Source organism: Emys orbicularis, chromosome 22 (genome assembly GCF_028017835.1).
Source record: "Emys orbicularis isolate rEmyOrb1 chromosome 22, rEmyOrb1.hap1, whole genome shotgun sequence".
Taxonomy (NCBI): Eukaryota; Metazoa; Chordata; order Testudines; family Emydidae; genus Emys; species Emys orbicularis.
The window spans coordinates 6,976,948-7,004,665 of NC_088704.1; the positions used below are offsets into that span (position 1 = coordinate 6,976,948).

The 27,718-nt window shown below is 50.4% G+C and overlaps 2 protein-coding genes across 2 annotated transcripts in view; one reads left to right on the forward strand and one right to left on the reverse strand.

Moving 5' to 3' along the window:
• LOC135893496 (protein-arginine deiminase type-3-like) overlaps positions 1–16,410 on the forward strand; it is a 36,150-nt gene extending 19,740 nt beyond the window's left edge. Inside the window, exons 7-16 of the mRNA XM_065421327.1 lie at positions 4,368–4,546; positions 5,702–5,805; positions 6,488–6,599; positions 7,052–7,159; positions 8,263–8,414; positions 10,481–10,625; positions 11,591–11,684; positions 12,422–12,501; positions 13,290–13,415; positions 16,177–16,410. Coding sequence (XP_065277399.1) covers positions 4,368–4,546; positions 5,702–5,805; positions 6,488–6,599; positions 7,052–7,159; positions 8,263–8,414; positions 10,481–10,625; positions 11,591–11,684; positions 12,422–12,501; positions 13,290–13,415; positions 16,177–16,410 — 1,334 coding nt within the window. The remainder of the gene's footprint in view (positions 1–4,367; positions 4,547–5,701; positions 5,806–6,487; positions 6,600–7,051; positions 7,160–8,262; positions 8,415–10,480; positions 10,626–11,590; positions 11,685–12,421; positions 12,502–13,289; positions 13,416–16,176) is intronic.
• Positions 16,411–27,100: 10,690 nt separating this feature from the next.
• The window catches only part of RCC2 (regulator of chromosome condensation 2), a 31,096-nt gene continuing 30,478 nt past the window's right edge, over positions 27,101–27,718 (reverse strand). The window contains exon 12 of the mRNA XM_065421361.1: positions 27,101–27,464. Coding sequence (XP_065277433.1) covers positions 27,360–27,464 — 105 coding nt within the window. The 3' untranslated portion in view covers positions 27,101–27,359. The remainder of the gene's footprint in view (positions 27,465–27,718) is intronic.

Below are 27,718 nucleotides of genomic sequence, written 5' to 3' on the forward strand. Positions count from 1 at the left end.
AGGCTCAGCTCTAAGCGAGTGAATACTTCCATTGGCTCAAGTGGGACCATTCAGGTGCTTTAACTTGTGCCTGGATGTTTGCACAGTTGGGGTTTTCTATTGTATTGTTTGAGAAACAGTGGCCTAGCCCTGGAGTGGGGGAACTCACAGGCCCTCTTTGCACTCCAGGACACTCCTGAGCGGCACTGGAGGCTCATGGCCAGAGTGCAGTGCCGTAATTATACTGTATCACAATGATGATACAGAAGGGGACAGAGTTAAGGGTATCTGGTCGATCTTAACTGTTGCACTTCTCTGCTTTTTTTATTGAGTACTCCTCCGTGCCACCTTAACATCCTTTTAGTGCAACATCCTAGTGTAAGCAAGTGTCACTGCTGCCCATTATGGGTGTCTGCAGTGCTGCCGGGCCAGCCTTTGTCCTGACACCACCCCTGCTAGTGTGCCAGATGCCCCACAGCTGAGGCAAGTGCTGCAGGTGATTCAGCTGCCAAGTCTCTATGTGCCTTCACACCTGGGGGCCTCCCATGTGTGCTCTGCCAACTGCCCCCAACACCACCCTCCTTCCAGGGCCACTCGGCACCCCACCCTTCCCAACATCGAAGTGCCCTCCTGCCAGGGTCTTCCCCAGCTGGAAGAAGAGACCCACTTCCACCAGATCCAACACCTGCCCCTGTTGACCTGTTCCCACGATCCACTACATTCCCCCTGGTGACCTGCTCCCACTAAATCCACCACATGCCCTCTGCCGACCTGCTACTGCTCAGCTGATTCACCACAGGGGGTGGTTGTTTTACAGAACAGTATCTTAACTTGGGGAAGATCTGAATGATGTGTTTAGTGCACTGGGGTTAGGGGAGTGGAAGTGAAGATGTGATATCAGCTACTGATGCAGTGAGAAAAGGAGAGTATTGCCCTAGTAAGTTACTGAGACCAGTTCCAGAAGTAGGGCAGCAGGTAAATGCAGAGTGTCTGCTTGGCTCGCCTAAAGGATGTTAAAACCTAGTTGCTGGGGAAGGACGGAGGTGCTGTGTTCTAGGGAAGGGGCAATGCACCTGGAGACCGACTGCTCCTGCTTCTCTTCCAGTCTGGGAAGTGAAAATCCAGAGAGTCCCGTGGGGGTCGGTGAGGAGGAAACATCAGATGCACAGGGGGAATTCAGTCTTAGTGATCTTCATGTACATGGATGAGCGGGGCGGCTGGCTGGCAGGATCAGAGTGGAAGCAATTCCTTTGATGGTTTTCAAAGGCAGAGAGAGAATTTCACCCCTTTCTAAGCGGCACTGGGCTCCAGGCAAAGAACGACATGGCTTGTGGGAGAGTTTGAGGTAACTGACCTGCCTCAGACTTAAAAACTCCACAAGGACGGGGAGGGTTTGAGAGAAGGAGATTGTGTTCGGTGCTTGAGGCTGCTGGGTGTGGAGCTCAGTGCCTTACGCCTAGGCTTGGCAGAATCTGATTTTTATAATTTCGACCAATAATATTTTCACAGTTGCTGGGAATTGTGGTGGGGGGGGGTTATCAAACAATGACTTAGTGACAGCAGATGCTGAGACTCGGAGCTAAAGCTTCATAAACCATTCAACATCACAAGTCACAATATAGAAAGTACGGCAAATACCCTTAAATCAACACCTCGGACCTGTTTTTAGTATCTGTTCGCTAGTCCATTTGTAACAAGCCTAATTCAAAACCCTAAATCACTGGAGTTTGACGCTAATAGGGTCTTACGCAGCATTTTTCTCACTTTGCCAATCTGTAAATTTCAGTTATTGTCGGTGAAAATATTTAGTGGTTGGTTTGCATGTGTACGCTGAAATCGACACTTACCCATAAAAATCGAACCTTTCCAAGCTGGCTTACAGAGCCGAATGGAGGTCAAACGAATTCCAAACCAGAACTGACTGGTAGGATCCTTTGCCAGGACTTGCCTGCGCAAAGCCCCTTTGTGGCCCTGCCCTGGGATCGCCAAGTGTCGGTCACCCCCTCTTGTGGGGTCTGATGCAATGGTGCTTTAGCCAGCTGGCTAAGGAAGGCTTGAGTCCCGCCCCTTCTAGGTACACATAGAGACTTGGCAGCTGAATCACCTGCGGCACTTGCCTCAGTTGTGGGGCATCTGGCACACTAGTAGGGGTGGTGTCAGGACCTAGGTACTGAAATCATAGAATCATAGAATCTCAGGGTTGGAAGGGACCTCAGGAGGTCATCTAGTCCAACCCCCTGCTCAAAGCAGGACCAATTCCCAACTAAATCATCCCAGCCAGGGCTTTGTCAAGCCTGACCTTAAAAACCTCTAAGGAAGGAGATTCCACCACCTCCCTAGGTAACCCATTCCAGTGCTTCACCACCCTCCTAGTGAAAAAGTTTTTCCTAATATCCAACCTAGACCTCCCCCACTGCAACTTGTGACCATTACTCCTTGTTCTGTCATCAGGTACCACTGAGAACAGTCTAGATCCATCCTCTTTGGAACCCCCTTTCAGGTAGTTGAAAGCAGCTATCAAATCCCCCCTCATTCTTCTCTTCTGCAGACTGAACAATCCCAGTTCCCTCAGCCTCTCCTCATAAGTCATGTGCTCCAGCCCCCTAATCATTTTTGTTGCCCTCCGCTGGACTCTCTCCAATCTTTCCACATCCTTCTTGTAGTGTGGGGCCCAAAACTGGACACAGTACTCCAGATGAGGCCTCACCAATGTCCAATAGAGGGGAATGATCACGTCCCTCGATCTGCTGCCAATGCCCCTACTTATACAAGTCCCCAAAGTAAGAGAAAAGCAAGAAGTCAACATAGGGTTGGCCGATGAGGCTTTGGCACCCGACCTTTCTATTTAGGGCCTGTGTTCAAACCGGACTCCCTGGGTCCAGTCGTCCTGTCCACAAGCTGTCCCAGACTCCTGGCTCTAACCAGGCTTCCCTCACCACTGGGGGGGGGGGAGGGAGGTAGAGCTCTGTCTCCTTCCTGGTCAGCCCCAAACTGAGCTGTGGAGTTAAAAGGAGATGGCCCAGCTCAGTTTGGGTGATGCCTCTTAAATATAGTCAGTAAGTTCCTAGGTGCGACTGCACCCCGGGCTGTGTAAATGGATAAAATGATCAAAACTGGGGCTGCCCCTGGGTTCTGCTGTAATAATGGGGTGGGGGGGAGACAGCAGGTTGGGAAATAAATGGTGAATAAACCCCTCCAATCTGTCCTGCTGCTGTTCATAGGGTCAGACTATTCATTGTGAACATTCAGTGACTCCTGGGGGGCTTTGAAATGCTTCACCCATCCTGAAAGTGTCATGAATTCAGAGCTGAAATGCACGGCCCACTGTTTGGCATGAGCTAGGCTCCTGTTTCAGTTATCCAGTCCAGGAGCAGATTCAATAACGTGACCCAGCACTCTATGTTCAGTTCTCAAACCCATCACCGGAAAACTATTCATCCAACCCAATACATTGGGCAGCTGATGGGGCTGATTCACCCCTGAAATCCCAAGGCTACCATTGACTGGATGCTCTCTGTCTAGCTCTAAAACAGTGTTTTTCAACCTTTTTTTGGGCAAAGGCACACTTGTTTCATGAAAAAAATCACGAGGCACACCACCATTAGAAAATGTTAAAAAATTTAACTCTGTGCCTATATTGACTATATATAAAGTAATTCTCTTGAATAGGAATCAAATAAACACAAAGAAAGTATTTTATAATTACTTTATTATGAAATAGTAAGTAAACAGAAATATGAAAAATTATAAAATACTTTATTCAGTGCGCAATATTTTTTTCCCACGGCACACCAGGCAACATCTCGCGGCACACTAGTGTGCCGCGGAACAGTGGTTGAAAAACACTGCTCTAAAAGATTACGAAGCTGTTTTCAGGCCTTTGGGTAACATCACCTCTAACCACCGGCCTTTCCTCTTGTAAATTCCAGTCCAAACTAGAGGCTGATGCGGAGCCAGCAAGACCGCTTCCAGGCCGGTAAAGCACCTCTCATGTGATTGAAGTCATCAGACTTTAAGTCTAATCCCTCTGGCCTTTTCTATCATGAAAACTGGCCCCAGTTGCTAGCATTGGTGTATTTGCACCAGTGTAGGCTGCAATTTACACTGGTGGATTTAACTCCTGCGCGAGGAATTCGGTCCACTGGTGCAAATCATGGCTTCGCCTGTCTCCATGAGGGGTTTGCACCGGTGCAGCTACACTGCTGGGGCTAATTCTCCATGTAGACAAGGCCCTACACAAGGTCTAGTCCAACCGTCCAACAATGCACTTCCTGTCACGTCTGAAAGCTTGATCCCCAGGAGCTGGGAACAGCCGCGCTACCTCTGCTCGCTCCCTTGTGCTCAGTGTGGTTCCCCCGACATGTCAGTAAACTCCTCTACATTCGTAGGCGATGACGTTCTCCACCAGTACGAGCACGTGCTGGGGTCAGATGAGCTCTCCTACGTAGTGGACCGTCCCAGCGGACAAGAAGAGGACACCTTCTATGTGGAGGGTTTGGCCTTCCCGGATGCTGACTTCTCAGGGCTGGTTGCCTTCCACGTCACGCTGCTGGATGCCCCGGTTGAGGTACAATAAGCCGCTGCGCTCACTTGGCCTGCGCCTATCTGGGCTGGAGAGAACAAAAGCGCCGCAGAGCGGCTTCTCTAGCGGGAGTGCTGCCTGTCCACCACACCCCTCGGTGGCGCAGCAGCAGCAAGGGCTAAGCCTCGGCCCGCTGGATCTTAAAGCCTGAATCTCTACGAAGGTTCAGCCATGGCTGAGGTAGGCCTGTCAGCCACTGCACGTGGCATGACCATCACTGGAGGAGGCCAGAGCACCGCACAGTGTGGGTGTAGGAGATCCAGTCATGGGGACTGAAGGGCTCATGTCCCCATCCTCTGAGCTGGGTGTTTCAGTCATGGAACGGTTCAGCTTTGGAGTCCTGCAGCTGGTGCCAGGCCGCTGGCTGCTAGCCTGCAGGATTAGCCTTTGCAGAATTGATGTCTCTGGTGGGTCGTCCAAAGGAAAAGCTGCTTCTAGACAGGCTTGTTGGAGGGCTTGGGGAGAGGGAATCGAAACTGAACAGCATCGGAATAGCACATCCCACAGCCCCTAAAACCAGCAGGGCTGGCCGCTGTCTCCAAAGCCCAACGGGGTAAATGAGTGGTATGCTCTCCCAGTGGGCAGCTTGGTCCGTAACTGTTGCTATGGAGATCTCTGTGCCAACCTCCTCGGTACTAACGAAACACGCTGGCAAAGAGTGTGTGCCGTGGCCACAACTAGTAGCCAGTTCACTAGGGGATAACTACCTACAACTGCCGCCAACTAACGGAGTTGCTTCTTTAGCTGAAGTGATAGCAGGCTTTAGCAGCAAAGGTCGTTGGTTTGACCCATGCTGGGGGCCATAACTCTGGTAGGGGAAGGCAAAAATGTCCTGGCTGGATGAGGGGCTACCCGAGCTGAGCCCAGGGTTTTGATGCTAAACACTTAACAGGAGGAAACTGCTTTTGGATAGCAACTAAATCGAGGTCTCCTGCCATTTGAGCCAGGCCTGAGCCTCCCCTTCCTTCTGGGCAGAGGCGCTGAATGTCCACGTGAGAGGCTTGAATGACAGTGGGAAAAGGGCCAAAATGCATAGGAGCAGCAAAGGGACGGAGAAAAGGCATCACTTTGCCCTCCAAAGAGGACTTCGAAGTTGGACTAAGATCCGTCAATCACCCCTTGGTTTTTTTCCCCCCGTAGAATCTTCCCGAGACCCCGATTTTCACAGACACGGTGGTTTTCCACATGGCTCCCTGGATAATGACCCCCAACACTCAGCGGCCTCTGGAGGTCTTTGTCTGCAGGTAAGGCCCGGATGCGTCAGTTGCCATGGGGAAATGGGCCGAGCGGTCGTTTTCTACCCAGGGGCTTGATCCTGCAAGGTGCTGAGCCCTCTGCCCCCGGTCCAGCGCAGCCCTTCAGCACACGCGTAACATCAAACACGTGCGTAGCCCCATTGACTTCGATGGGCTTTGGATCAAGCCCCCAGGGCCTAACTGGGATTTAAGAGCAAGCCAGGTTGGAAGAGGCTGCCCCCAAAGACCTCTACTCGGGACCCAGCCCATATTAGGATGGGCCTCTTTGGGCGCGTGGGGAAGTCAGACTGTGGAGACCTTACAACTGTCCCTGATTCCAGGCATGACCGGACCGCTTGGACCGTTTCCGTCAACACGCCCTTGTGCCATGGGAGGGCAAGAACACCTGGGCCAAAAGCCCCAAGTGGTGGCCGTGAGACTGATGGGTGAAAAATTCCCTCTTGAGACCCAGAAAAGGGGCTCAGCTACTCCCAGGCACCAAGCCGATTAGCGCCTCGTTAACGTACTAAATCCCCTGTTGGATAAATAACGGTCGCCCAATCCATTCCCCACTGTTGTTTGACCTGGGCCTTCTGGGATCTCCCCAGTGACGGGCTTTCTTTGGGGGTGGCGGGAGAGTGTGTCTGTCCCCTAGTTTAGGCCTCACTCTCCTCCCCCATTTCATTCCCAGCGTGAGCGACAATGCTGACTTTGTGGAAGCCGTGAGCGAACTCGCCAGGAAAGCCCGCTGCAAGCTGACCATCTGCCCGGAGGTGGAGAACCGGAACGACCGCTGGATCCAGGTCAGACCGCCGGGAGCGGGAAAGCCAAATGCACGGGCCCTGCATCTCTGCTGCCTGGCGGAGTCATTGACGGCTGCCGGGTGGCGTTTCGTGCCCTTGTGACACGGCTGTCAGTCACTCAGTGCAGAGCAGTGGGGGAAGCAGGTCATAAAGCTCGGACACATCCTGCTGCATCACAAGCGTCCCTGGATGAAACCAGCGAGGTTCAAAGCTGGAGGAGTGGAGCGAACACTCTAAAGAGGAAGCTCCAAGAACACACTGGGACGAAGCGAAGAACATGCCTGGTCTCTAAGCTGCCGCAAAAGGGTCTGTTCAGCAGTGGTACAACAGCAATCCCATGTGGGCTTGATCCAAAGCCCATCCAAATCGACAGCAATCAATTCTGCAGGTTCTGGTTCAAGCCCCGTATTGGCTGGCTGTTTATTTGCCATTCTCTTTGTCCCCTCTAACAGGACGAGATGGAGTTTGGCTACGTGCAGGCTCCCCATAAAACGTTTCCCGTGGTCTTCGACTCGCCCAGGGACCGAGAGCTGCAGGACTTCCCTTTTAAGAGCATCTTGGTACGTGACGCTGTCTAGCGGTGCCAGCACTCAATTTAACACCAACTCGTTGGAAAGTTTGTGTTGAAAGGCTTTGGGTTTTGTGGACAGAAAATGCATTTTTCCAGCTATTGAGGCATTTTTCAAAATGCATAGATTTTGACTAGATTTCATTTAAAAAATGGAACGGAGTGTTTTTTAGAATGGAACATTTCGATTTTTCATTTTGAAAGAACTTTCCAAGACTAAATTCATTTTTTAAAAAAAAATACGCCTCTGCCCCGATATAACACGAATTCGGATACAACGCGGTAAAGCAGTGCTCCGGGGGGGCAGGGCTGCGCACTCCGGCGGATCAAAGCAAGTTCGATATAATGCGGTTTCAGTTATAATGCGGTAAGATTTTTTGGCTCCCGAGGACAGCGTTATATCGGGGTAGAGGTGTATAATTTTTGTTTAAAGTTAAAGGTCAAAATCAACATGAAATGTTGGGGATTTTATCAAAATGTTTTGATCGACCCGAAACAAACTTTTTGGGGTCATTTTGTTTAGCAGAAAGTGTTGAAGTGTGTTATTTTTGGTGAAATAGAAAATCTCGTTTCCGTCCAGCTCCGTGCCCCTGCGATGGAATTCTGACTCCTTGGAGGGCTGTAGGACGGACTCAGATTCTGTTCTTCACAGCCAGATGTGCAGCCCTGTTAACTTGTATTCAAAATACTAAGCGTAGGCCTCTGTAGGGTTTTCCATCCACAGACCTCAAGTCGTTTGCAAAGGGTGAGGGGAGCATGCCTTCATTTTACATATTGGGAAACTGAGGCACAGAGACAAAGTGGCTCAACCAAGGTCTTACAGGGAGTTGGTGGCAGAGCTGGGAATAGAATAATGTAGGTTTGACTTGCCATGCTGTACCCAGTCCACTGGACCATGGTGCCTCTTTATTTGGCCACTCCAGACAGAGCTTTTAGCACCAACACCAGCCCCATGAGGCGGCGACTTTAACTGCTTCAATCGCAGCAGGGTGCAATGTATCTTGTGCCGCATACCCATTTAAGGCCTGGGCCTCACCTTGTCTGAGTTACGCAATTCACTGTTCTCAATTTCATTGTCCTCTTGTTCCCTGGAAGGGCCCCGATTTTGGCTACGTGACCCGAGAACCTTATAATGAAACGGTCTCCAGCCTCGACTCTTTTGGGAACCTGGAAGTCAGCCCTCCAGTGACCGTCAGAAGGAAGGAGTATCCCCTAGGGAGGATCCTCATTGGCAGCAGCTTCCCCAGGTGAGAGGCGTGAGCGTGGTTCGGGACCGCATGCGCCTAGGGGGACCAGGCCAGCATCTCCTCCCAGCTGAGCTCAATAGGAGTAGTTGTGGCAACAAGACAAAGTTACAAGTGCTACAGCTTTCCAGGTGCACCAGTGGAATATCAGTGCCAGGGGAGCAGAGGATGAAGGGAAACACGGCAGTAGGGAAAGTGGCAGCTCTGGATATAGACACACAGAGATAGGGGTACAACCTACTCCCATCCCACAGCAAGACGGATATTTAACGACTGAATTGCTCGTTCATATGCAGACAGTCGGCGGCAGGAACTAGCGAATTCCTCCATGCCTACTGCTGCAGTCCTTCGCTTAATTCATCACAGAACTGTCTTACACTGGTGGAGCACCTACTAATCAGGATTATAATTTATTATTTGCATTGTGGTAGGATGCAGGAGCCCCAGTCTTGGGCCAGGATCCCAATGTGCTAGGTGCTGTACAAACAGAACAAAAAGCTGGTCTCTGCCCCAAAAAGCTGACAGAAGTACCTCATGACATGCCATGCACCACAGGGACGTCCAAGTATTTTAACCACTGGGTCTACCTTTTAACGGACATCCCTTATTTGATGCCTAATGTTCTGCAACTAGTATCCAATAAAGCTACCCAGAAGCATCTGATGAGCTAATCAGTGTGTGGTCAAGCAATAATTATGTGCAGGCTTCTACCGTGACACAAGTCTATTATCTGGCCACATTGAGATGGGGGATCACTTACTTAAACAATGAGCTTTGCTCCATATTTGGCCTAGGGATTTTGTGTGTGTCCTTGCAACGTAGGTGCTGGGGCTGCCACAGACATTCAGACTGGAAATGAGGGATACGTTTTTAACAGTGAGCGTCATTAACCATGAGAACACTTTACCAAGGGTCCTGGTGGGTTCCCCAGTGAGAGAGAGAGACGCTTTCGACCATACACAGGGGCAGGGGCCCCTTTCTGCTGAGGTGAGGAGGACGTGCTGGGAGAACCTGGAGGGCCCAATCGACCATACACAGAGCTTGAGGAAGAGATCAAAGACATTACTTCACCCGCCTTGTCACTCTAATAGCCGGAGACCAACACGACTACAACAACACTGCATACAACCGTGGTAGAACCATAGACATGCAGGGCTGAAAGGGACCTCTGAGGTCATCTAGTTCACCCCCCTGCGCTAAGGCAAGATTAGGCACACCTAGAGATTAAGTCTCGTGCTGGCCGCTGCACAGACATAGCTAATGAAAAGACAGGCTGCTAGCCCTTGGCGGAAGCAGGCAAGTAAAGCAGCATCACCAGGAACCCTGGCCTAATGGAGGCGGATTCTAGGCACACATTAGACAAGGTGCAGCTGAGACCATTTCAGGATGATTCGAGTTGTTGGCCTCAGCTTCCTGGCAATGTATTACGTAAACCATGAAGTAGTGTTTACAGTTTGCATGGGGGCGGTCAGATTAGCAATGACACACCTACCACTGATCTAGAGTTTATCGGCGTTTAGTACTAGATGAAGGGAATCTGGGGTCACAGGCACCCCATGACAAGGGGGCCCGTGTCCCATCTCCATTTCATGGTGTTGCTCCCTGCTTGAAGTGAGGGTGGCCTGCCCTGCCCTTCCGCAGAGGCAGGAGAAAGAGTAACCCTCTCCTAACTACCTCCCCCGCCCCACCCCAGTCCTTACCCCAGGAGCTGTCGGGTATGTGACTAGGCCAGAACTGCTGCACTCTTCTCCTCTTGCCACACTCGGGCAAGAGTTAGCTCCTCACTGAGATGCACGGGGCTGTTCTTCTCAGAGCAGTTGTTTCAGGTTCTCGGCAAACTCAGGCAGACGTCCCTGCATGAGTTACACTCGCCTCATGTTTTCAAGCTTTCCTCTGCAGCCGTGAGAGCTTAGAAACTTACTTTCATCTGACTTCCCGGGGAGGTGGGGGGCCTAGCCATGAGCCTGTGACATTTATGCCTTAATTTGGCCCTGTCCACCTTGCGTCCCGATTCTGTTCTTAACTGAAGAATGTGTCTGGCTCTTCTCTTGCTTCCCTTTGGCCTCTAGGGTTGGTGGCAGGAGGATGACAAAGGCCGTCAGGGACTTTCTCTATGCCCAGAAAGTGCAGCCCCCCGTGGAGCTCTACGTCGACTGGTTGTGTGTGGGTCACGTCGATGAATTCCTCAGCTTTGTCCCAGCTCCGGGCAGACAGGTACCGCTCGCTGGGGGAAGACGTCCGGGGCCGGCCCCGGGCAGGCGGGTGCCGCGCGCTGGGGGAAGACGTCCGGGGCCGGCCCCGGGCAGGCGGGTGCCGGGTGCTGGGCGAGACGTCCGGGGCCGGCCCCGGGCAGGCGGGTGCCGGGTGCTGGGCGAGACGTTTGGGACCGGCTGTCCCTTCTTTTCCATGAGACCGAGTTTCCCTAGAACGTGTCTAGCACCAAACCAGGCATAACCGTGTCTGGGATGGTAACAACATCGGGATGGTGCTGTAGGAGCTAGACCAACGGCCTCATGATTCAGAACGTGTCCATGTGCACAGTGCGTGTGTGAACACAGGGGCCCAGCTGGGCCCCAGCAAACAAGGACTTAGCCTCTGCTTCACCCTCCCCTTGAACAAGCACTCAGGGGGAAGGGGTGTGAGAGGCTGCTTGGGGGCTAGGGGTGGTGGTTATAAAGCCTTGGAGAAGATCAGGCTTAACTCAGTGGAGCTCTGTTGATTTTACACCAGCTGAGGATCTGCCCGACGATGTGCTGAAGCCTCACAACAGCTTATGAACTACGCAGGCAAATACTCTTACGAGTAAGAAAACTGAGGCATAAACTGTAACTTACTCAAATGCCAAAGAAGAAGTCTGTGTCCCGTTTGAAGTTCCTGAATTCCAGTTCCATCCTCAAGGCCCCAGAGCACACGTCTGCTCCAGCACTGCCATGTGCTTTCTAGACCCCTGTACATTTTAGGGAGGTAAAAATATGTGGAACTCTCCTCTGCAAGATCCCTCTTTTCCGAGATGAATTTACCTCGCTCCAGGGAGAGTGTAAGGAGCGTGGGTGCCACACCTGTTGATCCAGACTATTGCAACTGCTCCTTGTAGACTGAACCCCCTGGGCAGAGGGTCTGTATGTGCAATGTGAGTGAATGGCAAAGATCTGTCACTGAACTGGTTTGTCTCTCGACAGGGTTTCCGGCTGCTCTTAGCCAGCCCCAGTGCCTGTTACAAGCTCTTCAGAGAGAAGCAGGAAGAGGGCTATGGAGAAGCCAGGCTGTTTGAAGGTAGGATAGCTCGGCTTTATTTCCTCTCCCGCACCACTTCACACATTAGAACAAACCATCCGGAAGTTTCCGCCTGTGGTGAACAGACCTGCCTCAACAAGCTGTTCTTCGGGCACAGGACAGCTCAGCAAAGAGCTCCTCAAAAACTTCCTGTCAAAACTGTTTTAACAGAAAGTCTTCAATTACAAGAAATTTTGTTGAGGAAAAAGTTTATCCACGGAAAACTTTGATTTTTCATTCCCCCCTATGCCCCCAGAAAAAGGTAAAATTTCTATTTGGTTGTGCTGTGTGGTGCCTCATGTCCAAATCTTCTCTTAGACTAGGCTCCTGGAATAAACTACATCTCCCAGGCTACACCATGGCCAGGGGTTCCCATGATGCACTGCCTCCCCTCTCCAAGAGGGGAGACCGTAGTGCATCATGGGACATGTAGTCCTTCCAAGGTACCTAATCAGTTGAGGAGAATGAGAGTTTGAGGCACCTGAATTACAACCACCATGAGGCAGGACAGCAGCATATATTTTTTGAGTTTTAATTTTTTGGTATTCAAATTTTCCACGTCAAAAATTTTGACATAAATGACACTTTGTCACAACTTCCCCTGGGAAAAAGAAACCATTTTCTGACCAGCTGATACGAGGCTCTTAGATCTATCTACAGATGCACGTGGGTTACATGTACATCCCTGCTTAGCGCATGAATTTTCATTCATCTGTTAAATTTCTTTCTTCTTGCAGAGTTAGAGACAGTCACCACAACAACAATAGATGAGATTCTGGCCAATGAAAACCTGAGGAGGGAGAACGACTATGTTCAGGTAGGGACAGGAGACAGAGCAATAACTCAGCAATATTGGATGCAGGACTCCGGTAACCCGATTGACCCTTCTGTCCATCTAGGTGCCGGTGTAAGAACCGATCACTGTTGCATGTGAGAACCTTACTGAAAATGCCTGGTTGGAAGCAGTTCGTGACAGACTGGAGATGTGGCCTAGAGAGGCTGCTGTAAGGGGGCTGCTCAAAATACACGCAGCCACGTTGAAAATGGGATTTTGCCACTGCTAAGAAAATCTGACTTTTTTGAGATTCTTGCACTCAGACTGTCCCGTTTTTACTCACAACGGGCCATGATCTAGCTCAAAGGGGATGAAGTACTGAGTAAAAAATGGGTCATTTATGAAGGGAAGAGGAGGTGGCTTTGTGGCCAAAGTAGCAGAAATGGCTGTGTTTGACAATGAGCAGGTCAAGGCTACTGCACTGCAACCCTCGGGACAGGTGAGAGAGAGCATGGGAAGCGCCGAGTGTGTCCAGATTCACGGTGGAGCCGGAGAACCAGTGAAGTAGCCAGGGAAGACTGCCTCGATTTATCTCCGATCTGATATGAGGCCCTAGCAAGGAGAGTTGGGTTCATGGCTGGGTTTTGGGTTTCACATGCCGCCACAACCGTCCCTCCAGGCGAGGTTCTTCCTCCATTTCGATTCCCAATTTACTTCCATCCCACGTCATCTCTTACTGAACAGTCAGCAAAAACGCTGCCTCTCCAGTCAGCTCCTCTCAGGGCTGCCTGTAGCAGGAACAGTTTTGTGACCTTGTCCTTCCACCCCAGAGCTGCATCGACTGGAACAGAGACATCCTGAAACGGGAGCTGGGCCTGAGCGAGAAAGACATAATCGACCTCCCCCAGCTCTTCACGGTAATCGACAAGGAAGCCAGTGCTTTCTTCCCAGACATGGTAAGAGTCGTGGGAATAAGGGCCTCTTCCGTTTTCTTGCATTTCTGGGGCTTAAATAGGTTTTGGCTCAGCTGAAATGTTTCATTTTAGACTATTTTTAAATAGTTCTGATTTAAAAACGCAAAACTAAAGGAAATCTTGCAACAAAAAGTCACTTTGAAGTGAAAAAATCAAAACATTTAAAAAATGTCAAAACAAAACACAGAGTTTCTGCAGACTTTTGTTTTGTTTCTCCAATTTGGCCAAACCAACCAGAATTCACAAAAATTTCAGTGTTACCAAATCTACATTTTTCACCAAAAAACCAGTTTCACCTGAAAAATTTCATCCAGTTCTACTGGATTCTTCTCCGGGGACTGGGTTTCGCTGAAAACATTCAAACCTTGCTGAGTACAAGGCTAACCTTCATTACAAGGCCGCCTCCTCCTCGGACAGCCCATTCAGAGTCCAGCCTCCTTCACAGCGTTGTCAGCTCTTGCAATTTTATTGGGATCATTGTTGCCGACTCACGATTTTACCGCGAGTAGCATGGTCTCTTCTGGGGCAGCTGTTTTTCCTTAAAGCGCCAACCACTGGAGTCAAGTGACTGCATGAGAATCTCTGCTTTTTCACTTCGTAACCCTCATGGTTGTGAAGGAAAGCTGAACATGTGAAGTCTCCTAATGGCTTGGAAGACAGAGGCAAATCCAAAAAAAGTCAACAGTTTTTATTTAAAAAAACTGCATGATTTTTAAGCCAGTGTGATGGGATTTGGGGTTTTTTGGGGGGAGGGGGGTCCATGTGCTGACTCATTTTAGGGTTGGCAATGGTGCTTTAATTAACAATACCTAGTGCGTTTCATCAGGAGATCGCAAAGCACTTTACAAAGGAGGCCAGTATCATTACACCCACTTTACAGATGGGGAAAAGGAAGACACAGAGTAGGGAAGAAACTTGCTCAGGGTCACCAAGGAAGCGAGGGGTGGAACTGGGAAGAGAAGCCAGGTCTCCTGAGTCTCAGTATAGTTGCTTTTTCCACTAGACAACGCTGCCTCGTTTAGGTGCCCGGCTGTCTTCTGGGCCCACTCCAAAGCTCATTTAAAGTCACCGGGAACCTTTCCATTGACTTCAGGTCGGGCCCTTTGTCAGGAGTGCATCAGAGTAGGGGCTGTGTTCAGACAGCGCCCAGCACAGTGGGGTCCTGCTCTTGGCCCCCAGGCACCGCCATGATAATCGGTGATTCATAATGGAAAAACAGCTGAAAATAAAAGTGGATCCTGAAACGGTGCATTCGAGTTTGCCTAAGAAGCGTTGCCTCCTGTCTATGCAGAGCAGCAAAATCATTCTCTTCTGCCATGCTGGGGCCGTCCACGCTGGAGCTAGAAGGACATACCCACGCTAGTTCTGATCGAGCCAGCCTGCTAAAAATAGAAGCAGGACGGGGCAGCCACCCCGAACACGTGCCTTGGATTTCAGCAACGCTTCTATTTTTAGTGCACTAGCTCTATCCGCGCTAGCGTGGGTACGTCTCTGCAGGCTGGAAATTCCACCTCCAGCTCTTGCACGGTCACACCCGGAAGGTACATTTACGCTGCAATAAGGGCCGTGGCTGACCTGGGTCAGCGGACTTGGGCATACGTGGTTCAGGCTACCGGGCTATAAAATAGCAGGGTAGACATTTGGGCTTGAACCCCTGCGAGGCGGGAGAGTCTCAGAGCCCAGGCTCCTGCCCAAGCCCAAACATCTACACTGCTAGTTGCAGCCCGAGTCAGCTGACTCAGGCTCTGAGACTCGGCGCTATGGGTTTTTATTGCAGCGTAGGCATAGCCAAGGAGACCTCAGTAGAGACTAGCTAACCCTGGTTGCAGCAAGGCCAGGGACACCCGTGGGAGTCGCTTTCCATTAACTGTACAATATTTTCTATAAGAATGGAGACCATCTCTGCTACTTGATGGCTAAACACAATCCAATTGGCTCAGGCAAGGCCATGTGACTCAAAACTCTTTTATCAATCAGTTAGGAACTGTAGAAATTACACTCAGAACAGGAGGACTTGTGGCACCTTAGAGACTAACACATTTATTTGAGCATAAGCTTTCGTGGGCTCCAGCCCACTTCATCAGATGCACAGAATGGAACACTGATCACATGTTTCTGGCTCCTTCCCATTTCCAGCTGCTAGATTGTATTTAGGAATGGCTCAGCTACCTTGATTTCCCTATTGTCCTTGTCCAGGAGGGCAATTGCTCTAGGTGCCACGGGGATGTTGGGCGGTGGCATGGACCCTCTCTCCTGCCGTACACAAGTACGCATGGGAAGGGAAGTGTTCTCCCAGTCACAAACAGGAGAGGGAGCTAGTGCCTATGAGAATTTCAGCATTAAGCTTTGGCCCGACTTAGACATCCTCAGCTCAGAAATATTCAGCAACCCCCAAATTCTGGGTGGGACTCATCAGTGCACTGCCTGCCAGGGTCTGTATAACAAGAAGTCAATTTACTACGCCTTGTTAAAAAAAAATCTCAGTAGCAGAGGGGTTTATGCCAAACTTTGGGGTGTCTGGAATCTGGATCTGCAGCTGAGTTTTGTGCCGGGAGTCCATCTGCACTCTGTAGTTTCTAGGCTGAGTCCTCACTGTATCCCCCGCACTGGGCTATGCAATCTCTTTCTTGGCATCACACTGGAGTTATGCAGAAGACACTGCAGTGAAATCCTTAAAGGAATGCGTCTGGCTGTTGTTAGTATATTCAGTGCTCCCATCCTGTCCTTCCTCTCCTGGCTGCAGGTGAACATGATCGTCTTGGGGAAACACCTGGGCATCCCGAAGCCGTTTGGGCCGATCGTTGACGGGCAGTGCTGCCTGGAAGAGAACGTTCGCTCACTGCTGGAGCCGCTGGGCCTGACCTGCACCTTCATCAATGACTTTTTCACCTACCACACCCTATTAGGGGAGGTCCATTGCGGCACCAACGTCCGCAGGAAACCCTTCTCCTTCAAGTGGTGGAACATGATCCCCTGAGCAGCGGGGGTGAAATAAAGCTCACTGCTTTTTTCAAGAGGAGGGAACTAAAGCTGAATGTGACCTACAGTTTCCTGGGGTTCACTTCACCCACCACTGAATTTGTAACGTCAATAAAAACAATACTTTCTAAAGAAACCCCTTACTAACCTGCATGTGAAATCGCTAGCTACCCCATCCCCTCCTCTGCCGCACGAGTCGGACAGTTTGCTGGGACTGTAATCCCCACCGCTGTTTCTTGCCACTCATCAAATATAGGACCTTAAAAATGTGTGTGTCACCTAATTTATTATAGCTACCTAGGTACCTATAAGGCCCCCAATCACCATGTATTTATCCTCATCTGTGGGGTAGAGAAGTATTATCAGCCCCATTTTACAGATGGGGAAACTGAGGCACAGAACGGTTAAGTGACGTGGCCTAGGTCACATAGGAAGACTGTAGCAGAGCCAGGAACAGAATAGTCTAGTGTCCCAGTTCTGTGCCTTAACTACAGCTGACTGGAGGATGACAATTCCCTCGCACGGCAACTTTCAAGATTTTGAAGGCAGGCAGGCAGTGGGGAGGGCATTGAGCTGGGATGCAGAAGACAAGTCTCTGTTCGGCCTCATTCAAAGCAGACTGGTTTAATCTCAGCTCACTCTGATTCAGGGTGTAAACCTGGGTCTCCCACATTCCAAGCCCGTGCCCTAACCACTGGGCTACAGGGTCTTCTCTCCCTCCTCCCCGGTTCAGCGCTGATGAAACTACATATTTTGTTGAAAAAAGCCAACTCCAGCTTTAAGTACGGGCCCCACTTCTGCTACAGAAAGCAAAAGCTACAAGTTAGGGAGAGTAGTGAAATCTGAACCGGTCTTCTCGGGCTCGCTCCTCTACGCATTCACTGGGGGGGCTGCACTTTTCTACGTAAGATGGTTTGTTTGTTTTTTGGTTGGTTTGTCATTTAAGGCAGTGGTTCTCAGCCAGGGGTATGTGGATCCCTGGGGATACGCAAAAGTCTTCCGGGGGTACATCAACTCATCTAGCTATTTGCCTAATTTTACAACAGGCTACATAAAAAGCACTAGCAAAGTCGGTACAAACTAAAATGTCATACAATGACTTGTTCATACTGCTCTATATGCTATACACTGAAATGTAAGTACAATATTTATATTCCAGTTGATTTATTTTAGAATTATAGGGTAAAAATGAGAAAGTCAGCAATTTTTTCAGTAGTAGTGTGCTGTGACACTTGCATTTTAGGCCTGATTTTGTAAGCAACTAGTTAAGTGAGGTGAAACTTGGGGTACACAAGACAAATCAGACTCCTGAAAGGGGTACAGTCGTCTGGAAAAGTTGAGAGCCACTGCTTTAAAGAAGTTCTTTGAGTACTTAAGCACAGGGGCCTCCTCACAACCACACCTTATTGTCTTACAAGAAGGCAAGCGGCCTGCAGGGCTGTAGCTTTTTCCGTTTGGAGGGTGAAAAGTAACTTTTCATCACTTCCACTCCAACCATTCAACTTTCAGACCAGGCACGGTAATATTTCTCACAGAGCACATCAATGGCCAGACGGCCTGAGTTTGGAGAAAACACCTGACTGGATAATAAAGTTCTGACCAACTGGAAGTTGACCAGCGTGCTGTGTTATGTGAAGTCTGAGAGTTCACAGATGCACGGGGCATATAGTGTTTACATACAAAGTGAACTCTTCTTATGGCAGGGCAATAGATACTGAGTCAGAGTCTGGGCGTAGTGTATTCTGTAGTCATACCCTTAAGCTCCTTGTAAAATCTCTTTGCGAGGGCAAAACAACGTGTGTGTTCTTACCCTGCGGTGGCTAACATGATCACTTAATTATCTGTTACCATTCAAGAAAGAAATCTTAGTCACTGTGGCTAGTTCTCTGAAAACTTCAGCGCAATGCACAGCAGCCATCAAAACGCGAACAGAATGTTAGGATTCACGATTAGGAAAGGGATAGAAAATAAGAAAAATATCACGACACCACTAGGAAAGGTCCAGCAATTAGGACTAGGCAACTGGTCAAGGATGCCCCTTAGCTTCTGACTGCCAGAAGATGGGAGAGGAAGACAGTGGTGGATCTTTCCAAAATTGCCCTGTTTGTTCTATACACTGCCCCCGAAGGTCTGGGTCAGAGACAGGATACTGGGCTACATGGACCATTGGTCGGACACAACATGACTGTTATTAAGATACAATATCCTAGTGAAGACAAAGCAGTTTGTAGCTTTCACCTGTGGTGCAGGTCGAGGTAAAGACTATGAGGGAACCTAGGGTACAATCAGTTTTTTAAAAGATCTCAGTGGAGGAGAAGAAAGGGCAGAATTAAACACGCAGCATTTTTCTCACACAGCTGTTTGTGAGCCAGCGTGCGTCCGAACGAGCTATTTAATTTAAGAGCTATCTAACGCCGTCGCAGTCCGAACGGCAGTGCAAGATCCACTTTGGATAAACTCTTCCAAAAGCATCTTCTTCTATACCCCGGTGCAGATCTAAAGAGTAAGTGCATTGGGCCCATTGCTTCTCTGTCGGTTTTCACACAGATTCAGCTCCTTTGATTTCCAGTAGGGTCAATCCTGACTTACAGCCGTGGGAGAAGAGAACTGGGCCTATTGCATTCCTGGCTTACCAATTTCACATGGCTTGGAAGAGAACCCATCCACCAGTAGACTGTGCTAGGATGTTCTTGGTGAGGTGCTACTGCCCTCTACTGGCTGATCCAGCATGGACTTTTGTCCTTTGGTTAAAGCAGAAGATGCAAATTGGGGATTATGTCCGGATTCCTTATTCCTCCTGGTCGTTAGGGGCAGCAGAACAGTCCAGCCCTAGAAAGGCAGAATGCCCAGAATATTGGCGACGTCCCACTGCAGCCAGGAACTAGCACGCCTGCCCTCCCTCTCTGCGTCAATCTGGAAATCTGCTCCCGCTCCCATCCAGGGGCGGCTCCAGGCACCAGCGCACCAAGCGCGTGCCTGGGGCGGCAAGCTGCGGGGGGCGGCAAGCTGCGGGGGGCGGCCTGCCGGTCGCCGTGAGGGCGGCAGTCAGGCTGCGTTCGGTGGCATGCCTGTGGGAGGTCCGCCGGTCCCGCGGCTTCGGTAGCGGGTACGCTGAAGCCGCGGGACCGGCGGACCTCCCGCAGGCATGTCGCCGAATCCGCGTTACCAGCGGACCTCCCGCAGGCACGCCACCGAAAGCCACCTGACTGCCGTGCTTGGGGCAGCAAAATACATAGAGCCGCCCCTGCTCCCATCACCCGCCCTCCTCCACGGACACCTCCTACAACAGCCCTTCCGGAGCAGCAGCCTGCCCCACTCCGCGACTGGCTGCTCTCCATCCCTGTCTGCCACTGGACCAAAGTGGCTTGATATGCATTACTGGGTGTGTGATTGCATCCCCCTGCCCCACACCCCTGATACAGCTGCTGCCGGGTATCAGAGGAGCATTTGCATTGCCGCTCACTTTTTCCCTTCACTGAGGGATCCAACCACTTGACTGCAGCCTGGGGCCAACACTAGGGACCCACCTGCCATTTGCTTTAATCCATTCCACTGCTCCTCAGCTGATTTTACCTCCCCGCCTTGGCTCACCCCACTACCTACATTCATGCTGCTGGTCACCACCACCTTCACATTGCCCATCCCTCACCTCCCCCAACCCAGCCTCTCCTCCCATGCCTCAGATCCACAACCCAAAGCCCCCTCCCCCCCACATACACACAGAGACATGCTCCAACATGTGCACACCCAGTTTACGTAGCCACATAATGTTCTTGTAACCTTCATCCTCCCTCAGTCTTGACTGTTGCTACTGCCCATCTCTAAAATCAGCTCTTTGGGCTGGAACCGTGCCGGACTGGTTCACAGAACGCCTAGCACACTTCCCGTGCTGTAGGAACACGATCATAGGAGCTGCCAGGATGGGTCAGACCCGGGATCCATATAGTCCAGCGTTCTGTCTGGGACACTGGCCGGTAGGGTTGCCAGGCGACCAGTTTTCAACCGGGACGCCTGGTTGAAAAGGGACCCTGGCGGCTCCGGTCAGCACCGCAGCGGGGCTAAGGCAGGCTTCCTGCCTGCCCTGGCTCCGCGTGGCTCCCAGAAGCAGTTGGCATGTCCCTGTGGCCGCTAGGCGCAGGTGCGATAGGGAGGCTCCCCAAGCTGCCCCCACCACACAGCTCCCATTGGCCGGGAACCGTGGCCAATAGGAGCTGCAGGGGCGGTGCCTGCGGACATGGGTAGCATGCACTGTGCAGAGCCGCCTGGCTGCCTCTGCGCCTAGGAGGCAAAGGTACCGGCCGGCTCTGGGAGCCTGCCTTAGCCCTGCTGCGCCGCCAAGCGCCCGAGGTAAGTGCCGCCTGACTGGAGCCTGAACCCCCACCTACACCCTGGCCAGAACCCCCTCCTACACCCTAACTCCCACCCAGAGCCTGCACCCTAACCACCTGTCCCAGCCCTGAAACCCCTCCTGGAGCCCACACCCGCAGCTCCTCCCACACCCCAACCCCCTGCCCCAGCCCTGAGCCCCCTCCTGCACCCCAACCCCTCATCCCCACCCCAGAGCTTGCACCCCCAGCCAGAGCCCATACCCCAACCTCCCACCCCAGCCCTGAGCCCACTCCCAGAACCTCATTTCTGGCTCCACCACAGAGCCCAAACCCCAACCCCCTGCCCCAGGCCTGAGCCACCTCCTGCACCCCAACCCCTCATCCCCAGCCCCACCCCAGAGCTTGCACCCCCAGCCAGAGCCCATACCCCAACCTCCCACCCCAGCCCTGAGCCCACTCCCAGAACCTCATTTCTGGCTCCACCACAGAGCCCGCACCCCAACCCCCTGCAAGTGAGGGTGGGGGAGAGCGAGCAACGGGCGGGGGGCGTGGATGGAGTGAGTGGAGGGTAGGTCCTCAGAAGGGGCTGGCCCTCAGGAGCAGGGCAGGGGCAGGTCAAGGGTGTTCGGTTTTGTGATTAGAAAGCTGGCAACCCTACTGGTCAGTATTAAATGGGTCACAGGAAGAGCATGACACCCTGCAGTGGGCAACTAAAACAGAACCTATGCAAGGGGGAAATTCCTTCCTTGCCCCTGGTAGTTAGGGGCTGGAGCATGGGAGTTTATATTCCCGATATATTTTGTATATTAAGCCTCTTTTTGAGATTAGGAAATTACAAGACATGGCTAACAACCCTCTACGGTTCATAATCCCACAGAGTACCAGGGGAGAGGCGGTGAAAGGGTTAACTCATATTGTCTTGACAATTTAAACAGCTTTCTAACATGGAGTCTTAACACTGAAGTGCTTTAGCATGTTTAATTGGGTGAAGCAGTAAGAACACAGGATTGAAATATTGAAATTGAAATTAATGGAGATATCCCATCTCCTAGAACTGGAAGGGACCTTGAAAGGTCATCAAGTCCAGCCCCCTGCCTTCACTAGCAGGACCAAGTACTGATTTTGCCCCAGATCCCCAAGTGGCCCCCTCAAGGATTGAACTCACAACCCTGGGTTTAGCAGGCCAATGCTCAAACCACTGAGCTATCCCTCCCCCCGTGAGCTATCCCTCCCCCCAATCCTAGAGATGAGAGACTTTCTGATCTAATAAACCCGTTCTATTGAGCGGACTGCAAGCGGTAACAGCCCCCAAGAGACTTCTGTACCAAGCAGATTTTCGGTATTGCTCCTAAGGGTTCCTAGAGGCCTTTGGTTTTAGAGGTGCACCGTTTTTTTTTTTTTAACCCCTTGGTTTCTCTATGTAAGAGGGCAGTCTCCTCTCACCATCCACCCTATGTGCCAACTGGAACAAGTCATTCGTTCTGGGGAGCTGAAGAAAAAGGGTGAGGGAATAAAGTAAGAAAAGAGCTATCATGAAAGGAGCAGTTTGGGTGGCAATACAATGCTTCAGGCATCAATTTAAGGCATCAGGGAAGAAATCTTCAAGTGCTGTGATGGTAGGAACAGCCGGCAATACTCCATGGCCACTTCTTACTCAGCAGATGCTATTCCAAGCATGAACTCAGCAGAGGTACAATGACTATCATGCCCAAAGCACAGCGACACGGCTTTTTAATCGTTATCCCTGCAGAGCCAGGTCAGCCCTGGGAGAGGGACCTAGACTCTATGCTACCATCAACAGAACTGTAGGTCACTTCAGGGGGAGGAAAGAACCCAGCTTACACCTCAGAATCCTGGAGGAGTTTGCAGCAGTGGCAACTAGGAAAACCTTCTCCCCCATGTTTTTACTTGTAAACTGAGCCAGCTGCTGTGGGGGACACAACTGTGGAACCTTGCCCTGCCACTTCTGTGGTCACTTCTCAGAGAGCAACTGCACTTCAAGAAGGGAGGCAGGTGAAGTCTGAGTATTGCTCTTGAAATTCCCTGTTCAGATGTAGGATCACAACCCTCTCCCAGCTCCGACTAGACAAACCATCTTTTTAAGAGAGACCTCTATCAAGCTGCAGCTGAACTAAGACGACAGTGTTTGGAAGTGGGGTTGAGAGCAGGGAGAACAGAAAACTCCCATAAGCCTGCTGGATCGATCACCCTGTAACGCAGAACCTTTTTACATCACAATGACGGGAAGCCCAAGAGGCTTAGGACTGTCAGCTCTTTGGGGTAGGGACTGCCTTTTTGTTCTGTTTATACAGCGCCTAGCACCATGGGGCCCTGTCCATGATGGGGGCCCCTAAGCCCTTCTACAACCCAGCCATTGCTTTCCCTGCCCTCTACAGACGCCGTTTGGCGCACGAGCAGCAGTGCAAGAAGTGCTAGTAAAGCGCAAAGACATTGGTCCGATGTTTAACTATTCCGTGCCAATGAAATACTGTGCTAATCCAGCAGGAAGAAGGCACAAAACGGCCCAAGCCATTCAAAGCTACTACGTTGCCATGCCAAAAGTCAGGCTACGGTCAGCAGTGAACGAAAAGGCCTGATCGAACTGCAGTTTGGTGGCCTAGGTGGAACAAGTTGGTGGTCACAGCTGAGTTTCTAGAGAGCAGGAATAACGCAAACATTTTGGCGGTTGGCACCCTTGTTAGTTTCAGCAGAGGCCAGGGATTGATTGGGCCAAGGAGACCGAGCTCCGATTGGAAGTGGTTCCTCTAGGTCAGAGGTTCTCAAACTAGCAGGTGAGCCCCTCTCAGGGTGGGGGGTACAGAATGTATTCCAAGGGGGTGTGAGAAGCTTGGCGGGGGGTGGGGGACCCCTTACTGCACACATTTTACCCACAGCAGTGAATAACTAGCAAAGCTGATTCCTACAGACAATCAGCTCCTCAGATGACGCTGTGCACATAGAACGGTGTATGTACTTGTGTGGCAGGAGAGGGAGGGGCCTACACAAACACAGACACAAAGAAGGGGGGGCCATGATCAAACAAGTTTGAGAGCCACTGCTCTAAGTCACGAGAGGGGTGCAAGCAAGGAAGATTAACTTTGAAGGGTTTCCTGTCAGCATGGCACCTTTTTCACAAGTAAATTCACTGAGGGGAGCGTGCTCACTTCCAGGCTATCAACAGAGGCCTGTAAACCAAAGGGTGTACACAATGACGTTGTTTATTTAAACATTTACTCCAAGAAATATAAAAAAACATGAAAATACAATTACAGCACTAACCCAGGAACCTTTCATCTCGTCTAAATCAAAAACTGCTCCAAGATCCTTTTTCTCAGACTCTCCTTCACTCTCCCAAGGTAAGAGCAAGAAGGCGGCAGCTGGGGGAGAAGTTAATGAGGAGCGTGAATAATGTTTAATTTCTAACTACCACAGGCAGGACTCTGCCTACCTTGGGAGGTTCAGCCCCTTTTGGTTTGAAAAATTTTGGGGTGAAGGTGAATTATATATTTTGCCGTTTTCTCAAAACCATCTTCCTGGAGAATTTTTCTAGTTTGAGAATAAATGGATTACTTAAAAAAAAAAAAAAAAATCTAAGGAAAAATTATAGCTGAAACTCAGCTTAATCCTAGGTCAGATGGAAAGTCGGCAACTGTTAGCACACGGCCCTCTGGCATGCAAATTCCCAACCCCAGAAAGGGTCAGTAAGAGTGAAGATTTCCAGTGCTGCAGCCCAATGTCTTGGGAACAGGTCACGGGCAACTCAAACCTCTGTCCGCCCACGTCCTGCATCTGTTAATGGGCTAGTGTGCGAGCCAAGGACACAGCCTGAAGGGAGATTTTTGTTCTGGAGTCTGGCATTACAGAGAGAAGACACACAGACAGGCCGCAGCTGTAGCTCGGTGAAAAGGTTTTGGGTGAAAAGGCTCAGGTGAGTTTGATTGTAGCAGAACCTCTGGCCTGGATTTCAATTCTCAGGACAAATCTCTCTTACTTTCAGGCTGACTAATTTAAGGGGTTCCATTTAAGACACTGGGGGGCCCATTGGCAGAGGCACTGAGTGCCCATGACAACAACTGATTTCAAATGGGAGTTCCAGGTGCCTAGTGCATCTGCGGAGAAAAAACAAAGCAAAAGAAATTCCAGGTGGCTAAAATTAGCCTCCCATAAACAGACACTCAAAATTAGTCGGATCTTTTGGAAAAATTGCGGCCGTACTGCTTGAAGGTGATTTATAACAACAACGGCACACGTAGGCACCTGGTTGAACAGGAGTTCAGTTCAGTTTCATTAAACACTCAATGCTGCTCCATGCAGAATTAACCAAGTGCAGACACTGCAGATGGCTACACCTGTGGTTTGACAAGGGAAATCCCACTTTTCTGGAAATCCACCTGATCCAAAGTCTAGGGAATCACAGAAGTCAATAGAAAAAACTCCTATTAAATTCAATGGGTTTTCAAATGGGCCCGAGATACCTGGCCAGAGGAGGGGGGAAGATAGTTAAGGTTGAGGCCACTGGCTTTACTCAATACTGTAAACGGGAAAGGCTGACTGACGTTATTAAACTAGCACAGCAAAGACTCAATTGCAGAACTTCTCCACCCAGCTGCTCTCCATGTTCGAGGAATTTTTTACTCTAACACAATAAAAAAAAAGTTTTTTGCAGCAAGTACTGCAAGAATTCCAGAACTGCAGTGTAACAGGATGCCAGCAAACGTTGCCTCTAGAGATCAGTGCAACTTGCTAGGGTAACGAGAAAGGAAAAGCCACGCTCATGTTTGTGTGGAGACAGAGCAGAGCACTCTGTTAAAAGGCACCTTTGTTTCTCCAGCACAGAGCAGAGTACTGGAACGGAAGAAACGTTTGGCGGGTATCTGATCGCAATCGAAAAATAATAAACCTCCGAACCGTCCAGGGCTGGGAGCTCTTTGCATCTCTCCGCCAGTAAAACCAATTTGGTTCAACAGCTGCGCAAGAGTCAAGTCGAGGGCCAAGTCCCTGCTGGTGGAACTACTGCCCATTTTCACCAGCAGAGTCTGGCCCAGCACCTGCTCCAACACCCAGTTTGGAGGAATCGGATGTGACTGTATAGACAGGGTTTGTGGGTCAGCAGGAGGCAGTAATTTCCAAGGGCAGGAAGACAAAGGATCCCCAAGCGAATGCCTGCAGGGATCTGGTCAAAAACCGCAAGTTTTTAGGGGAAAAGACATTTATTGAAATGTCAGTGTTGAGGGGTTGTTTTCTGACTAATTCCAACCCTCCTACTGTCTGAGGCCCTGATCCTGCAAAGACTTACGCACATGCTCAGCTATGCGCTCAGCGCAGCCCACTGACTGCAGTGGGACTTCTTATATATAGTATGTATTAAGCAGGCAAATAAGACTTGTTTGATCAAGGTCCATATCTCACCGACCAAAGGGAGAGGCCTGGGCTACAACGTTCTGATCGAACCCTCCCATCCCCAACAAATTCAGCGGTGTTTGGATCCTGGGTTTTCCTTTAGGCCCATCTCTGAAGACTTCAGACTCTCAAAGAAAACGTCAGCTGGGCAAATTGCGATGAAAACCTCACACAAACACAACTACCCTTGGAATCAACCTCATTTAGAATCAACCTCATTTAGAATGAACGCTCAGGAGCACCGTTGGTGCCAGCCTTTTCATAAGTGACCGCAAGTTTTGATGCCCGACTTGACATACACCTAGGGCCTCATTTTTCAGAGTGGGTGAGCACCTGCAGATCCTGTTTTCAACTGGAGCTGTGAGTGCTCGGTTCTGCTGAAAAATGAGCCCCAAAGTGTGTCAGATTTTGGGGTACCCATCTACCGAGGCACCAGGGGCTATTTGAACGCGTTGGCCTAGATTTTGTCTCGATGGAGGTTTTTAATCTGAATGGAAACAATTTAAAATCGCACAAAAAGGTCAATGCTTATGAAACAGCCATGAAATAGGTGGCAGCCAGAGTCCTGCAGCTTAATCTACCAAGGGGTTACACAGCTGGATACCCGCTCCTTGGGGCGCTCCTCACCCAGAACAGGGACCAGCACATTAAAACTAGAGAGATGAGAATGTAAATTTGCTTCTGGAGAGAGATCTCAGCAGTTGACTTCACCAAAGAGATGGCCCCATAGACTCTCAGGGTAGATTTTCAGAGGCACACAGGGTTATTAGGGGTCTAAACTTCCATTGAAAGGCAATGGGAATTGGGTGTTCACGTGCCATTTGTGCCTCTCCAAATCTTCCCCCAAGCTCTTAGTGGCAGCCGGGATTCTCCTCAATTCAATGCAACAAGCGCCATGTGGCCATTCTTACGCGTCAGCGGCTGTTCCGCTGCTCACCAAACAAAGTACGTGGGGTTTATATGCCAAAAGGTCCTGCCATTTTCATCGGAATGGGAGCTCGTGAGCCAGGAGCAAATGTCAAATGTTTAAAAGAACCGAACACTTTGGAAATGATACAGTAACAGGTAGTTAAAACTGCGAATCGCTTATAAAATTGAACCTCGGAAAGTCTAACAAAAAGCTTCGGTCAGATCTCGATGCCGGTCTGCAATCTCTTTCGGTCCCAGTGCACATTGGAAAGGACAGCTGCCATGGCAGGGGCGCGGGGCCCTGGCCTTATCAGAGGGTGCGTGGGTTGTATTCGGGCAGCTTCTTTAGCTTCTCTTTCTCCACTTCGCTTTCGTCCCTGGCTATCACCAAAGAATGGGCATAGCCCATCGCCACCTGATTAGACAGAACAAAGCATTTGCCACCCTAAAGGTTATACTGGATTTCATTGCTAACAAACTGCTGCGTCGGGAGGTCTAGTGGGTAGAGCACTGGCCTGCGACTCAGGAGACCTGGGTTCTATTCCCGGCTCTGCCGTCTGACTGTGCCTCAGTTTCCCCAGGTATAAAACGGAGGTGACCAGACTGTAAGGCACACGGAGTTCTACTGATGAAAATCGCTATGCAAGAGCTAGGGAAATCACAAGTCTT